The sequence below is a fragment of the Lepus europaeus genome, chromosome 4 (genome assembly GCF_033115175.1).
Source record: "Lepus europaeus isolate LE1 chromosome 4, mLepTim1.pri, whole genome shotgun sequence".
Lineage (NCBI taxonomy): Eukaryota > Metazoa > Chordata > Mammalia > Lagomorpha > Leporidae > Lepus > Lepus europaeus.
In genome coordinates, this window is record NC_084830.1 from 1635235 (window position 1) to 1651644 (window position 16410).

Here is a 16410-nt window from a genome sequence, read left to right on the forward strand (position 1 = left end):
GCCCGGCCGGCTGCCGAGTGCCTTTTTAGTCTATTAAATGCGGACAGAGTTCCGCTGCCTCCCCTCTCTGCCGGTCCTCCTGGGGTCAGGGCGGGGAGTGAGAGCCCGGCCAGGGCCCTGTGAGTGCAGGCGTCCCCCGACGGGTTTCGGCGTGGCCACCTGCCCGCGCTGGCCCCTGACCCGCGCTGGGGTCCCGGCCGGCTGGGGTGGGCGGGACCTGCAGAGAAGACACAGTGGATGCCCCGTGCTCTTGGGCGTGGGGTTGGCTCTGGCTGCCGCGGGGTGTGGGAGGTGGACCCCCGTCGCTGTGTCCTGGAGGGGCCCCTGCTCCCCTCTCGCCCCAGCAAACGCGGGCACCTTGCCCTGAGCCTCTCAGCTGGGAGCCAAGTGACCCCTGCAGAGACCCAGCAGGCACCATGGAAGAAGAGGGAGGGGGGCAGCTGAGCTGAGGACCCCACTGGGCTGGGCTCCACAGGCGCCTGGGCAACAGGCCAGGCAGCAGTGGTCAGCAAGGTAGCAACTTTTTTTAAAAAAGATTTATTTATTTGGGCCGGTGCTGTGGCTCACTTGGTTAATCCTTCACCTGCGGCGCCAGCATCCCATATGGGAGCCGGGTTCTGGTCCCAGTTGCTCCTCTTCCAGGCCAGCTCTCTGCTGTGGCCCGGGAGGGCAGTGGAGGATGGCCCAAGTGCTTGGGCCCTGCACCCGCATGGGAGAGCAGGAAGAAGCTCCTGGCTCCTGGCTTCGGATTGGCACAGTGCTGGCCATGGCGGCCATTTGGGGAGTGAACCAATGGAAAGAAGACCTTTCTCTGTGTCTCTTTCTCTCACTAACTCTATCTGTAAAAAAAAAAAAAAATTATTTATTTAAGAGGCAGAGTTACAGAAAGGAGAGACAGCGAGAGAGGTCTTCCATCCGCTGGTTCACTCCCCAAATGGCTGCAACGGCCAGAGCTGGGCCAGCGCGAAGCCAGGAGCCAGGAGCTTGTGAGGGGTCTCCCACACGGCTGGCAGGGGCCCAAGGACTTGGGCCATCTTCTGGAAGCTTTGTGTTCCTGTGGGCCCCTCCCCATGCACAGGTTGATCCCGGGCTTTCTACGGGACACAGGGGCCCGACACAGGTGTGGGCGCATCGGGCGGGTCCACACGGGAGCTCAGGGCAGAGTTTGCAGGCAGTCACAGGACAGAATATGGGCGCTGGTTCGAGTCCCGGCTGCTCCACTTCCGATCCAGCTCCCTGCTGAGGCGCCTGGGAGAGCAGTGGAGGATGACCCAAGTGCGTGGGAGACCCAGAGGGAGCGCCTGGCTCCTGGCTTCGGGTCGGCTCAGCTCCTCGCTTCGTAACTCTGCCTCTCAAACAAATAGATCAATTTAAAAACAGGCACGGCTCGGATTGCCCGGATTGCCCCTGCTCTGCTCCCTGGAGGCAGCGGCGATGGCTCAGGGACCTGGGTCCCTGCACCCACCTGGGAGACCCGGATTGAGGTCTGGGCTCCTGGCTTTGGCCTGGCCCAGCCCAGGCTGTTGTGGACATCTGGGGAGTGACCCAGTGGATAGAAGATCCCTGTCTCTTCCTTTCAAATGAAAATAAGAGTTGTTTAAAAAGAAAAAAAAAATTCTATAAAAATATTTGAACAAAAGACAAAACACGGAGGCTACGGAAGAATACACTTTTTTTTTTTTTTGAACAAAGCGAACTACGCAGGAACACTCGATGCCCGGGAACGCATGGGAGAGGGGAGGGAGCCCGGGCATGGCTGGACCCCCGCAGCTGCAGCACGCACAGCGCGGGGCTGGCGGCGCAGAGAGGAGTCCACGCACATTGCAGGCCCCTGGGGAACACATGCCCAGAACGGACCGGGGAGCAGGGGCGACGCACACACACGCGGGAGAGGAGGGGGTGCGGCCGCGGAGCCAGACGGCGCCCCGAGTGTTCTCCGCCTGCGCCCTGCGTGCCCCGTGCGCCCTTGCTCGCGCCCGCGCTGCCGGCCTGGACAAACAACACACAGGGAGCGGACTGTGGCTTCCCGGGACCAAGAGCATCCATCCTCGCGCTGCTGGAGAGGCTGGGTGATGCTCAGAGCCTGGGGTGCCGGCGGGGGCGGGGGCGTGGCCGCGAGAGCACGAGCTGAGCCGAGGACAGACAGCTTGCGGCCACCATCGCCTGTGCACGCAGCCCCTCGCGGGGGCCGCCTCACTGAGGGCTCCTGGGCGCCTTGGGGGCCAGAGCTCTTGCAGGGGACAAGTTGACAGTGGCCACGGCAGACATGGCCTCACTGCCCATCCTGTCACAGCTGCCGGGGGCCAGACCACAGAGGCAGCCTCTTCCAGTGCCCCCACACCCCCAGGCCTTGAAGACGGCTCCCTAGGAGAGGGGCCAGCGCCATTCTGGGGGGCTGGCTTCCCATCCTGAATGCCCATGGCTGCCCCACCCTCAGGCCTGCACTCAGCCCAGGGACCTGGCCATGAATCACAGCTGTCGGCAGCACCTGCTACCCCAGGCGGAAACTTCCGGAACAGGGAACCCCGCGCCTGGGTTAGCTTTCCTCACAGCAAGGAACGCCCAGGAGAGGCCAACTTCATACAGACGCGAGGTCCTGGAAGTTCAGGTTCAAGACCGGCCCCCCTGGGGGAGGGGATGGCTGTGGCAGGGCCTAGGAGAGGAGGGGCGGTAGGGGGCAGAGCCACCAGCCAGGCAGGACGTCCCATGCAGCCTCCTGGCACCGTGGCGCCTGCCGCAGCAAAGAGAAGGCCCAGCATGGAACAGAGTGCACGGGCGGCCTGCGTGGAAGCTCTCGGAACAGGGCCGCAAGGTCGGGCGGCCACCTCCGGGGAGGGCCGGCAGTGCAAGCAGAAAACCCGGAAGTCGGAAGGGACCTTCCTGGAGCCGGGAGGGCTGACGGAGTGTCAGCCAGAAGTGGGACCCACGAGGCTGCCAGCCCCAGGCACCCACAGGAGCACGGGCGGGAGAGACAGGTGCCTCCCGGCGGCTAAGACCGGCAAGCAAGCTCACCCTTAGAGTGTTGCGTCCAGTTTGGCTGTCGTCCAGAGCACTCAGCCGCATCTGAAGCACGTGGGACACACGTGGGACACACGTGGGACACACGTGGGAAGGAGGGAAGCGGGGTCGGAGTCTAGGCAAAGGTCTGGGAGGTTAAGAGGTGAGTGTTGCAGGGGCCGCTGGGGGCTGACCACAGACCCGAGCCCGGCATGGAACGGGGCTCCACCGGCTGCTCTCTCTCCCTTCTGGCTCACCCCGTGGTCATTCCTGCACACTGGCCTCGCCGCACCGAGCTCCCTCCAGACACTAGCCAGCGAGCCTTTGCCGTCCTGAGCTGTAACCCCCAGAGCGTGGGCTGGAATGACCCCTTTCCTCCCCAGTAGCTGCTCTCGGGCATCCTGGGGGGGAGTGCACCTGCTTCCCCGAACCCCGCCCCGGTGTTCCCAGCAGCCTCTGTCATGGTCACGGTTGCCCACAACGCCCAGCACAGGAGACCCCACACGGCAAGGACAAGGACATGGGTCGGGGGGCTGCACCCAGCGGCGGACGCCGTGCCCTGTGCCCGGGTGCTGGGCTCTGCTCCCGGCTCCAGCTCCAGTGGTGACGGCTCAGGGAGTTGGGTCACGTGGAGGATCTGGGTTGGTTCCTGCCCAGTCGAAGCCATTGTGGCGTTTGGGGAGTGAACTGGGCATGGGAGCACTGTCCCCCGCCACCAGCCGCCCTGCTCTGCTTGTCCCAGGCTGGGACGCGCAGCTCGGACGTTGGGGACAGGAGCCCGCACGCGCATGGGAGCAGAGGAAGAAGAGTGGTTGCCGGGGTGAAGGCAGGGTGGGAGCATGGGGGACCCAGATCCAAGTGCCCAGTGTCCACATGGCCACTCGTCCATCTCGCTCTGAGTGACCGGCACCTCGGTGAGGTTAAGCAGAACCCGCGCGCACCCCAGCGTGAGTCACCGTGCAGAGAATTTCATGATACAAACTCCGGGGGAGCTGTGGCATACTTTGGGCTGCATGTTTTTAATTAAAATAAGCCGTTTCAAGATAAGAAAAGACAGATCAGAGACGCAGATAGAAACAGATGGATCTTTAAAAAATTCTCAGTGGAAAGATTTGCAAAGCCGGTCGAAGGATACAATGCGGTGCGAAGGCATATGTCCCGGTTTCACCGCACCGCACCGCCGTTACATAAGCCGTTGGCAGCAGGGGGCTGGGGAAGGGGCACCAAGCTTCCCGTGTGAGCCTTGCGACTTCCTGTCTGCCTAAAATGGTACAGGATACAAGGGACACCCACAGAAGCACTCCTGGCTGTGAGGCTGGTGCTTCTAGGGTGGGGGCAGATAGACGAGGGTGCCGTGTCGCCAGGCCCTTGGTGGCACCGTGCCGTGGTCTGTGCACACAGGGACCTGGGGGCTGGAGGCGGGGATAGGGGCCGAGGGCGGAGGTGGCTGGGGCCGCTGGTCAGCCGCTAAGCTTCCAGCGGAGCTGCGGGCAACCCAGGGACCAGTGTGGTCTCCGGATCAACAATGGTTGAAGTGGATTAGAAGCAAATGCTTGGAAAATCAGCGCCCACAGAAGCCCAGAGAGGGCCTTTTCTGAAGTGTGGCCGGAACTGGCCGAACGCAGAGCCTTGGACAAGACGGAGAACTTTGCTCACCCAGACACCTTGGGGTGCGCGCCTGCCCGGGAGGGGCGTCCGCCTGGAGGCTTTGCTTCGGGGCCAACAACGATGGCAGAAGTCCAGAGCCGCTTTTCCCCGGCAGGCGTTCTCCACACACTTTAAGATTTTATTTATTTATTTGAGAGGTGGAGTTTCAGACAGAGAGAGGCAGAGACAGAGAGAGAGGTCTTCCATCCACTGGGTCACTCCGCAGTCGGCTGTAACTGCCAGAGCTGCGCCGATCCGAAGCCAGGAGCCAGGAGCTTCCCCCAGGTCTCCCACGTGGGTGCAGGGGCCCAAGGACTTGCGCCATCTTCCACTGCTTGCCCAGGCCGCAGCAGAGAGCTGGATCAAAGAGGAGCAGCCGGGACTCGAACCAGTGCCACAGCACCGGCCTCTCCTCCGTCTTTTTGATGACCCCGTGCTGTGCATGGCTTTCAAAAGTTCTGCACCACAAGTGAGCTCATCGTTTAATTCCATTTTCCACAAGCTTTTCTGAGGTTGCCTGGTACTGTCTGATCCGTGTCTGACCAGGTGGATTTCAGTTCACGAGAAAACTCCAGGAAGTGTGCGGTCCTCGAACCTGGGGAGCCGGGACTGGTGGGGCTCCCAGCAGGAGAGCAATCCAGGGCCAGAGCAGGAAGCTCTCCACATCCAGTGCAGTCAGGGCTGATGGTCAGGCAGGTGCACCGACACGGAGCATAGGAGAGAAGGGGGGACCCCACCCCCACACAGAGCACCCTGCGTCCACAAGTGCATGTCGGAGACGGGGGTCCCCAATGCACCAAGCATAACTACCCCGGACACCAGCTGGGTCTGCTGGGCTTAGTGCTGGTTTTGTCCTAGTGCAGGCCCCAGGGAGGTGCTCTGTCCCCAGGCCTGCCCCCCCCCCCACCAGAAGCCAGGTCCAAGCCACAGGCTGCCGCCCACCTGCTCCTAATCTGGGATCCCATGGTTCCCTCCTCGGGTTTGCTGATGTCCGTGAGCAGCTCATAGAATTCGGGGCAAACTTGAGTATAAGGGACACCGGGGGAGCATCTCGGCCCTTCCTACCTCCCTGTGGTCAGCCGTGTGGACTCTGCTGTGGTCAGCCGTGTGATTGCTCTCCCAGCTCTGTCCTTTGGGCTTTTATGGAGCCCCCTTGCCAAGCCTGACAGGCTGCATCACTGGCCACTCACTGGCCATAGCATTTATTCCCTGTCCACCTGGGGCTGTAACCCTGCCCTGGGCTGTCAAGGGCCATCTTGTGTGCAGGCGGACACACTGGGAGACACTGGGAGACGCTGGCCATCTCGTGAGCAGGTGGGCACACTGGGAGACACTGGGAGACACTGGGAGACACTGGCCATCTTGTGAGCAGGCGGACACAATGGGAGACACTGGGAGACACTGGCCATCTTGTGAGCAGGTGGACACAATGGGAGACACTGGGAGACACTGGCCATCTTGTGTGCAGGCAGACACACTGGGAGACACTGGGAGACACTGGCCATCTCGTGAGCAGGCGGACACAATGGGAGACACTGGGAGACACTGGGAGACACTGGCCATCTTGTGAGCAGGTGGACACACTGGGAGACACTGGGAGACACTGGCGATCTCGTGAGCAGGTGGACACAATGGGAGACACTGGGAGACACTGGGAGACACTGGGAGACACTGGCCATCTTGTGAGCAGGTGGGCACACTGGGAGACACTGGGAGACACTGGCCATCTCGTGAGCAGGCGGACACAATGGGAGACACTGGGAGACACTGGGAGACACTGGCCATCTCGTGAGCAGGTGGGCACACTGGGAGACGCTGGCCATCTCGTGAGCAGGTGGGCACACTGGGAGACACTGGGAGACGCTGGCCATCTCGTGAGCAGGCGGACACACTGGGAGACACTGGGAGACGCTGGCCATCTCGTGAGCAGGTGGGCACACTGGGAGACACTGGGAGACGCTGGCCATCTCGTGAGCAGGCGGACACACTGGGAGACACTGGGAGACGCTGGCCATCTCGTGAGCAGGCGGACACACTGGGAGACACTGGGAGACACTGGCCATCTCGTGAGCAGGTGGGCACACTGGGAGACACTGGGAGACACTGGGAGACACTGGCCATCTCGTGAGCAGGCGGACACACTGGGAGACACTGGGAGACACTGGGAGACACTGGGAGACACTGGCCATCTCGTGAGCAGGCGGACACACTGGGAGACACTGGGAGACACTGGGAGACACTGGCCATCTCGTGAGCAGGTGGACACACTGGGAGACACTGGCCATCTCGTGAGCAGGCGGGCACACGCTCATTCCTCCTGAGCTCCCAGTTTTAGGTGCTGTGTGTGCCAGGGAACAGAGGGCCAAATTTCACGGCATCACAAAGGTGTGGACGAGTTCAGCAATGGAACCTACGGCCTGTTTGATGGGCGTCTAAGTGGCTGTGTGGCTGCACTCAATGACCATAAAGGCACATGGAGGGGCCGGCGCTGTGGCGCAGTGGGCTCAGCCTCCACCTGCGGCGCCGGCATCCCATTAGGGCACTGGTTCTAGTCCCGGCTGCTCCTCTTCCAATCCAGCCTTCTGCTATGGCCTGGGAAAGCAGAAGATGGCCCAAGTCCTTGGGCCCCTGCACCCACATGGGAGACCTGGAAGAAGCTCCTGGCTTTGGCCTGGCTGGTCACACACCATGCAGTAAAGCCATTCTCAGATGACATAATATAACAGCATTAATTCAATGAGAAACCACCGTGATTTTTTAAAAATGCCGTGGCATGGAACTTCTGAAATTAACATAGATCCAAGGAAATAATCATAATGGGAGTTTACATTACAACGGGGATAAAGCAAGAACCTGCAGGTGCAGCCCTTTGAGGGAAACTCCTAGCCTCAGTGCTTCTCCCGGACAGCGGGGAAGCGTCCAGCAGCAGACACTGGTCATTGCCACGGGCAGAGACCAAAAGGAAGCAGGGAGGGGGCAGCACAGAGCCGGCGCTGACGCGGCAGGGGCAGGTCCACGAGGCAGGGGATGCTGAGGCCGTGACCAAATCTGCGACTTGAACAAGAGGACGAGGGAGAAGGCACAGCTCCAACGTTAGGGATGACGAAGCGGGGTCCAGGCACAGACACCAGGGGACCCCGCGCAGACACCAGGGTCCAGGCACAGATACCAGGGGACCCCGCGCAGACACCAGGGGGCCTGGTGCAGACACTAGGGGCCTGGCACAGACACCAGGGGGTCCAGGCACAGACACCAGGGTCCAGGCACAGACACCAGGGGACCCCGCGCAGACACCAGGGTCCAGGCACAGACACCAGGGGACCCCGCGCAGACACCAGGGGGCCTGGTGCAGACACTAGGGGCCTGGCACAGACACCAGGGGGTCCAGGCACAGACACCAGGGTCCAGGCACAGACACCAGGGGACCCCGCGCAGACACCAGGGTCCAGGCACAGACACCAGGGGACCCCGCGCAGACACCAGGGTCCAGGCACAGACACCAGGGGACCCCGCGCAGACACCAGGGTCCAGGCACAGACACCAGGGGACCCCGCGCAGACACCAGGGTCCAGGCACAGATACCAGGGGACCCCGCGCAGACACCAGGGGGCCTGGTGCAGACACTAGGGGCCTGGCACAGACACCAGGGGGTCCAGGCACAGACACCAGGGTCCAGGCACAGACACCAGGGGACCCCGCGCAGACACCAGGGTCCAGGCACAGACACCAGGGGACCCCGCGCAGACACCAGGGGGCCTGGTGCAGACACTAGGGGCCTGGCACAAACACCAGGGGGTCCAGGCACAGACACCAGGGTCCAGGCACAGACACCAGGGGACCCCACGCAGACACCAGGGGGCCCGGTGCAGACACTCAGGGACTCGGGCACAGACACCTGGGGGCCTGGCACAGATGCCCAGGAGGCTTAGGGGCAAACACCCTGAGGGCCTGGACACAGACACCAGGGGACCCGGCGCAGACACCAGGGGGCCCGGTGCAGACTTGGCACAGACACCAGGGGGCCTGGGCACAGACGCCCAGGAGGCCTGGGGGCAGACACCCGGGGGCCTGGGCACAGATGCCAGGGGACCCGGCGCAGACACCCAGGGCATTTCCATGTATAGAGTGAGAGCAGCAGGGTGGTCCCACACCCCCTGAGAGCCATGTCGCGAGCCCTGGTACTAGCGCAGGAGTGGCTCTGTGACGGCAGAGAGAGGAGTTGGTGGAGGCCCAGGCTCAGCCGGGCAGCGAGGAGAGCCAGCCCGGAGGCCCTGCAGCAGCTCGGCCCTGGGTGCCGGGGTGGAGCTGCCGGCGCTGGCTCAGGTCTCGACTAGGGGCGGGTCACCTCCCACTCGCTGCTTCCACTGTCCCCGCTGCAGCAGGCGGCGCTGGGGTGAGGGGCGCCAGCCATTCTGCCCCGTGCGCCCCGTCATCGGTGTGGACAAAGGACACGGGTCGTCTGGTTCTCCCCGAGTCGCCTCCCCGGGGACCCACAAGGCAGGTGCACTGCAGGGACCGAGCCCTCGGGCGGCCCACATGCCTGTGCCCCTGGCCTGGACCCCACCCTCCCGACCGTGCCCAGCACCTGCGGCAGGGGAAAGTGGCCTGTGCCCCCTGTCAGAGGCTGACCGGCCTGAGTGCACCCTGTGTCCTGTCCTGAGGGACCAGGCTTGACACAAGGTTCATGGTGACTTTGGAGAGACTTGGGCAGGGCGGGGACGAGGTGGGGCAGGTGCAGGAGGCACCGGAGGTGTGGAACGGGCAAGCTCCTGGCCCTGCACGGAGACGCTCTGGGGTGGGCCGCGGCCAGGGACTGGGGCATCTGGCTGGGCAGGCAGCATCCAGGCCGGGCTGGAGGGCGCCCCCGGGGTGGTCTGCTGATGACCCCAAGGTCACCATGAGGGACAACCTCAGCCTTTGGCTTAGGGCCACTCCCTGCGGTCAGCGGTCAGCACCTCCATGCTGGCTCAGCCCAGGCCCCGCCTCCAGCAGTGCCCGATCTGGGACCTGGGCAGGCTGAGCGCTGCTCTCTGGAAGAGAGGGTGGAGGCCGCCGATGCTGGGGTGGGGCTGGGGTCCGGGAGGGCCTGAGGAGCGGAGAGGAGACGGCGCTGGGCACCCATCCCCGGTGCCCACCCTGATCCCCCTGGGGCTTGGGCAGCTGTTTCCCAGCCCTGGTCTCCTGCGCCTCTGGGAACCCGGAACTCCTGCACCTCCCCCCCGCCTGCCTCGCCTCCTGGGCGGGGTCCATATGGTGTTCCGAAAGCCATACTGAACCAGCAACACCTCCCCCGCCTTCCGGGACAGCTGCCGCCCCGCCCCGTCTGTGGGCCGCGTGGAGCTCAGAGATCTCCTCGATTCTGCGATTCACCCCAGGACTGTGGTGGTGGACGCGGGCCCCAGGCCCAGGCTGCCACGTCCGGGTGGGCTCTGGTGCGCCCAGGCCTGCCCTGTGTGGGGGGCCGGCCAGGTGCGGGAGCTGAGTGAGCGGCCAGGGCCCCGGCTTCCGGCTCTGCAGGGCGGTGCTTCTGCTGTCGGGGTCACTGCTCCCTGCCGGGTATTTTTAGGGCCCTGCGGAACACTTGGGAGCCTGTGGCCTCATGGCACCTCCAGGGCTGCCTGCTCCCCCACGCTGGAGGGAAGCGAGGCCCAGGCAGGACCGGAGGCGGCCTGGCCTCCAGCCCACAGGGAGTGGCTATACCTCCCGCCCTGGGCACCCTGTGGCAGATCTCACTTCCCTGGGGCCATTCCCAGCAGGGGGCACTGACACCCCCGTGGGCAGAGGTGCAGGGGGTGCCGCTCACAGCCCCCAGGGAGTAGGAGGAGAGGGGAGCTGCCTGCTGACCTGCCCCTCTCCCCGCGTCCAGTGCCCAGCCCCTGGGAGGGCCGAGAAGCCGGCCCGGGCAGCTGGGGCCTGCGACACTCCACCTGTCGGGTAAGGCCGCCAGGTCACGCCGACCCGCTCACCTCCCAGGGCGGGGGCCGCCTGAGTGAGACGCCAGCCGCCCTGTGGTCACCAGGCACTCTGAAGCTGCAGGGGGCTGGCCCAGGGCTGGGTGGGGCAGGGCTGGCCAGGGCAGGTTCTGGAGCAAGTCTGCGGGGAGCAGGACCTGGGGGTGCGTGGGCCCGGCCTGGCCCCTAAAGCAGCCAGGGGTGCAGGTGAGGCCGTGGGTGGCCCCACGGAATGATCTTGAGTGGCGGCAGCGGTGGAGGGTGGTCAGTGGGGGCGGAGGGAGAGAAGCAAAGAATCGGACTGCTCGGGAGTGGGGGAGCAGGGACCCCTCGTCTGCACCCAGGACTCCAGGAAGGACTTCCGGGAGGGGCTGTGAGGGGCACCGCCGGGCTGGCCTCCAGCCTGCCTGGGCCAGGCCCCATGGCGCTGCCGGAGGGGGAGAAGAGGCTTCCGGCAGAAGGAGCCTGGCGAGGAAGCGCTTCCCTGCGGTGTGGGTGCTGCAGGCTCCGCGCCCGGGCAGCTGTGCGGGCGGCTCCACCCCCAGTGACTCAGACACACACTCAGGGCCCTGCACCTCCTTCCTCCTTCTGTCCTCCACGGGCAGCGTGGGCTGGGAGATCCCATCCAACCCCGCCAGCACCTCGACTCATGAAGACCGTGGCGGCCCCAGCCGTGGGCATTGAGACCCCCAGGACCACTCTCTGTCACCCCCCACTCCATCTCCATCACCAGCATCACCAGCATCAGTACCAACATTATCCCCACCCTCATCCCCTCACCGTCACCGTCACCACCATCAGTGGCAGCGCCAGCAGCATCTCCACCTCTATCCACAAAGTCCGCGGCCTTTGCGAGTTTCTGCCAGGCACAGTGACCACCTCCATCCTGAGCCCACCCTGGTCCCGGGCGGTGGGGATGCTGGCGGGGAGGGGCTCAGCTCCAGGGTGACGCAGTGCTGGGGAGGGTGCCCTGCACAGGAGGAGCACAGGGGTCCAGGAGGGTCTTCGCAGAGACCTGGCTGGCTCTGGGCGCTGCGGGAAAGGAGTGGAGCGGATGGCAGGGCAGTGGGCAGGCGCCCAGTGCGGGGAGGATTAGAGCCAGGAGCCCTGGCTTCCCCTACCTTGGCCCTCACGGTCTGTGGGCGCTGGCTGCAGCACCGGGCCACCTCGAGCCTGGCGTTCCCACTGTGGTCAGATCCTGCCCAGGGTCAAGAGCACATCACCATCACCCCGAGCTGGTCAAAGGCAGAGGGACGCGGGTGGAGGTGCAGGGGGCGGCCTTGCCCTCGCCAGGAGCAGCCGCAGCCCTCGGTCCCAAGCACCACCCAGAACAGGCTGGGGGGACCTGACCGGGGAGCAGAGCTTTTGACGAATCGAATGAGGCCCCCCGCGGCCAGCTTGCTGTGTGCGACCGGAGCAGTCACGCGGCCCTGACACGGGGCCCAGGGTGGGGCGTGGGCTGGGTCCCTCCTGGCACAGACACTGCCCTCAGGGAGAGGGGCTGGCGACAGGAGAAGCTAGATCAGTCTGGATTCCGATGACACTGGGCCCCAGCTCTGGTCACTCACTCACCCCGGTCCTGATCACTCACCCTGGTCCTGGTCACTCACCCCGGTCCTGATCACTCACCCTGGCCCTGGTCACCCGCTCACCCTGGTCCTGGTCACCCGCTCACCCTGGCCCTGGTCACTCACCCTGGCCCTGGTCACTCACTCACCCCGTTCCTGGTCACTCATCCTGGCCCTGGTCACTCACTCACCCCGGCCCTGGTCAATCACTCACCCCGGTCCTGGTCACTCACTCACCCCGGTCCTGGTCAATCACTCATCCTGGTCCTGGTCACCCGCTCACCCTGGCCCTGGTCACTCACCCTGGCCCTGGTCACTCACTCACCCCAGTCCTGGTCACTCACCCTGGCCCTGGTTACTCACTCACCCCGCTCCTGGTCACTCACCCTGGCCCTGGTCACTCACTCACCCCGGCCCTGGTCACTCACTCACCCCGGTCCTGGTCACTCACCCTGGTCCTGGTCACCCGCTCACCCTGGCCCTGGTCACTCACTCACCCCGGCCCTGGTCAATCACTCACCCCGGTCCTGGTCACTCACCCTGGCCCTGGTCACCCGCTCACCCCGGCTCTGGTCACTCACTCACCCTGGTCCTGGTCACTCATCCTGGCCCTGGTCACTCACTCACCCCGACCCTGGTCAATCACTCACCCCGGTCCTGGTCACTCACCCCGGTCCTGGTCACTCACCCTGGTCCTGGTCACTCACCCTGGCCCTGGTCACTCACCCCGGCCCTGGTCACTCACTCACCCCGGCTCTGGTCACTCACTCACCCCGGCCCTCATCACACGCGTGTGCGAGGGTGCACATCCACCCAAGTGTGAGTCATGAGCCTGTGCCTGCCGCGGCTCTGACCAACTGCAGGGGTTCAGGTCCGTTGCTTGGGGACCCTGTGCGGGGACACACTGGCCACCCCCACGGTCGTCCACTCAGCGCCCCTCCTCCCCTGCCACTGGCTGTCACTTAGGATCCTCTGAGCACAAGGAGCCCACCCAGCGCCTTCCTGGCGCCACCTGCTGGCTGCACGGTGAGATGCGTGGGAACTGAACCAGAGAGGCCAGAGAGAGCAGGGCCCAGGCCAGGCTGCCACTTTCAGATCCACTGGACGGGGTCTTCACTGAGGGACGTGGTGACAGGGCCACAGCGACCTCCTAACGGCCCCCAAGCCCTCTCTGCTGGGGCTGGTGGTCTCTGTCCCTGCCTCCCCGGGGCTCAGTCCCAGGCGTCTGGGGACTGAGGAGGGGTCCAGGACAGCCCGCTTGCTGCCACCAAGGCCCAGGCTTGTGTGCAGTGTTTCCTCCTGGTTGTGGCCAACACCCTCCCCACCGCACCCGCAGCCCCTACCAGGCCCTGCCACCAGGCTCCCGTGGAGCTGGGGCGCCCCCTGCTGGAGACGTGGAGCACAGCACTGTGCATCTCCAGGCTCCTTCAGATCCCATCGGGTGGTGGCTGAGAAATGGGGGGCAGGGGACCAAAGGCCTCCTGCTGGGCCTGGGGTTGACCACACTTGCTCCCCACTTGCTCCGTGGACAGACAGAACCCCTGTGCCTGGGACGGGAAGCGGCCAGCCTGGCCCAGGAGCCCTGGGGTCCGCAGTGCCTCCCTCCCCCATGCCCTACTGAGGACCACTCCGGCACGGGGGGCCCCGGAAGTGCCCGCGCAGCCCCCAGCCGGCCAGGAGGTCACACACACAGCACCAGGTTTTTGATTCTTTTTATTGAAGAAATGAAAAGGAGAGAAAAAATAGATTCCCCACGCGGCTTCTTCCCGGAGTGGGCCGAGTCCTGCCCGGTGCTCGGGCGCAGGGCTGTGCTCTCCGCCTGGGTCTGGGGGCCCAAGGTCCTGGAAGGGAGTGGGGGGGGGCTGGCTGCTTTCCCAGGGGTGGAGTTTCTAAAAAACGGAGCCAGGCCAGAGGGCCGCAGGCTCGTCCTCGCGGGGGCGGCTCGGGCGGGCACCCCGGGGCCGACCCGCTGTCCACGGCCGCCGCCCGCCGGGGCTGGGCGCGAGGGGCGGGCCCCGTGCCCGCCGTGCCGCCTCCTGTCCTGCGTCTGGCTCCGGTCCCAGCGCCGCCGGGAGCCCTGAGGCCGGGGCGCGGGCCTGGCCCGCGGCCCGCGAGCGTCGGCGCCCGTCCTGTCCGGTGCAGGAGCGGGCAGAGCAGCATCCGTCCGCCCGGCCCGCGCCGGCTCAGACCTCGGTCTGGAGGTCCGTGATGTCCTGCCCCACCAGCGGGATCGTGGCGCCCGCCTTCTCCCACTCCACGCCGCGCAGCTCCAGCGGCGAGGGCTCCAGCTCCTTGGCCCAGGCCGGCGCCCCGTGCGCTTTCCGGAGGCTCTCCCAGGGCCGCTTGTTGGGCGTCTGCTGCTTCTCGGGCTGCTGGGCCGGGGCCGGCGGGGCGGGCGAGGGGACACAGACGGGAGTCAAAGGGGCCAGAGCCGCCGCCCCGCCCCCCGCGGGCCTGCGCGACCCGAGGGGCCACGGACGGGAAGCAAAGGGGCCAGAGCCGCCGCCCCGCACCCGCGGGCCGGGTGACCCAAGGGGACCCACCGGGGAGGGGAGGGAGCTGGCCCCGGGCCCCCCGCGCGCCCCACACCTTGCTGTCCGCGCCCAGCGCCTCCTTCTCCTTCTCCGCGGTGTGCTGCAGCTTCCGGTTCAGGTCCTGGAACATGTCCTGGTGTCGCTTCCGCGTGTGCATGATTTTCTGTGGGGGCGGGGCGGGGGCGGGGCCTGAGCGGGGAGGGGCCTGAGCTCCGCCCCGCCTGCCAGACCTCTGCCCCCGCTCCTGGGGGCGGCCGCGGGGATGGGGTGGGGGGCGCAGCACAGCTGGGTCGCGGGGTGCCGGGGGCGGGGGAGGGGGCAAAGACCGGGACCCACCTCGAAGTCCAGCTCTGCATACCGTGACTTCCGCCGCTGTGGGGAGAAGGTTGGGGTGCGTTCGCGGGGCTCCCGGGGGCCCCTCGTGCCAGAGTGGGGGGACTAGCGACCCCTCCCCTCCAGCGTGGGCCCAGGGAGAAGGCTGGGCAGAAGCCGAGACCCATCCGGGCGCACCTGCCCCAAGGCCCCTGCGCACCCTGCCCCTCCCCCCAGCGCGTCCTGCGGGCCCGGGGTGGGGGCCCAGGTTCAGCTCGGTCCCGGCCAGGCGCCCTCACCTCCAGGGAGCTGACGGACAAGGTGGCCACGTTCTCGCTCTTGGCCGCAGGCCCCGCGCTGGGGCCCGCGTGCGCCCCAGACTCGCCCGGCTCCCCCAGGCTGGGGGGCGCCGGCTCCAGGGCGGGGGGCGGTGGCGGGGGCGGGGGCGGGGGCGGCGGCGGCTGTGCGGGGGGTGCCTCCGGCGGCGCGCCGGGGGGCTCGCGGGCCGGGGGGCTGCGCGCCGGGAAGCCGGGGTCGGGGGCCATGTTCAGGTGGATGAGGCGCGTCTGGGGCATCTGGTCGATGTTGATGCTGTACTTGGGCTCCTCCTTGGGCTTGGGCCGCAGCGTGGCCGTGGCCGTGGGCAGGATCACGTAGCTCGTGTCCAGAGCCTTCTCCTGGGCCCGGCTCAGCTCCGAGTCCAGCTTCTTGAAGATGTCCCCGTCGCCCGCCAGCGCGGCCTTGGGCGTCTTGTCTTTCTTGAGGGTCAGCGAGTGGCTGGGGAAGTCGGGCAGGGGGCCGCCGGGGCAGCGCGCCGCGCCGTGCAGGTGCAGCTTGGACGCGTTGGCCGGCAGGCTGTTGAAGTTGGACGGCGGCCCCTTGGCGTGGGTCAGCTTCAGCTTCTCGTCCTCCGGCAGCGCCGGCCGCTTCAGCGTGCCGGTGATGGTGGCCGTGCGGCAGGCCGCGATGTCCTTCTTGAGCACTGCGGGGGGCGGGGCGGGTCAGGGCGGGGCCGGCCGGGCGGGGCGGGGCACAGGGGCGGAGTCGGGGAGAGGTGGGGTCGGGCACAGGGGTGGGGTCATGGTGAAGTGGGGCAGGGCATGGTGGAGTGGGGTCAGGGCAGGGCACCGCGGGAGGGGTCAGGGTGAGGTGGAGTCAGGGCACGCTGGGGAGGGGTCAGGGTGGGTCCAGGCTGGGTGGGGTGGGGTCAGGGCGGGGCCAAGCTGGGCAGGGTTACGAGTGGGGGCAGGGCAGGGCATGCAGGGTGGGGCCGGGGCATGGCGGGTTGGGGCACAGGAGTGGGGGGGAGATGCCGCGGCCTGCTGGGGGACCCCGGGTGCTCACTGGGGCACCAGGCTCCCCATCCACCCCAGAGGTAGCCCTGGCCGTGGCCCCACAGGC

The 16410-nt window shown here is 66.3% G+C and overlaps 1 protein-coding gene across 1 annotated transcript in view; it reads right to left on the minus strand.

The window, feature by feature from the left end:
- Positions 1-14209: 14209 nt before the first annotated feature.
- Positions 14210-16410, minus strand: part of ADGRB1 (adhesion G protein-coupled receptor B1) — a 56484-nt gene continuing 54283 nt past the window's right edge. The window contains 4 exon segments of the mRNA XM_062187920.1: positions 14210-14532; positions 14753-14860; positions 15034-15069; positions 15309-15991. Coding sequence (XP_062043904.1) covers positions 14347-14532; positions 14753-14860; positions 15034-15069; positions 15309-15991 — 1013 coding nt within the window. The 3' untranslated portion in view covers positions 14210-14346.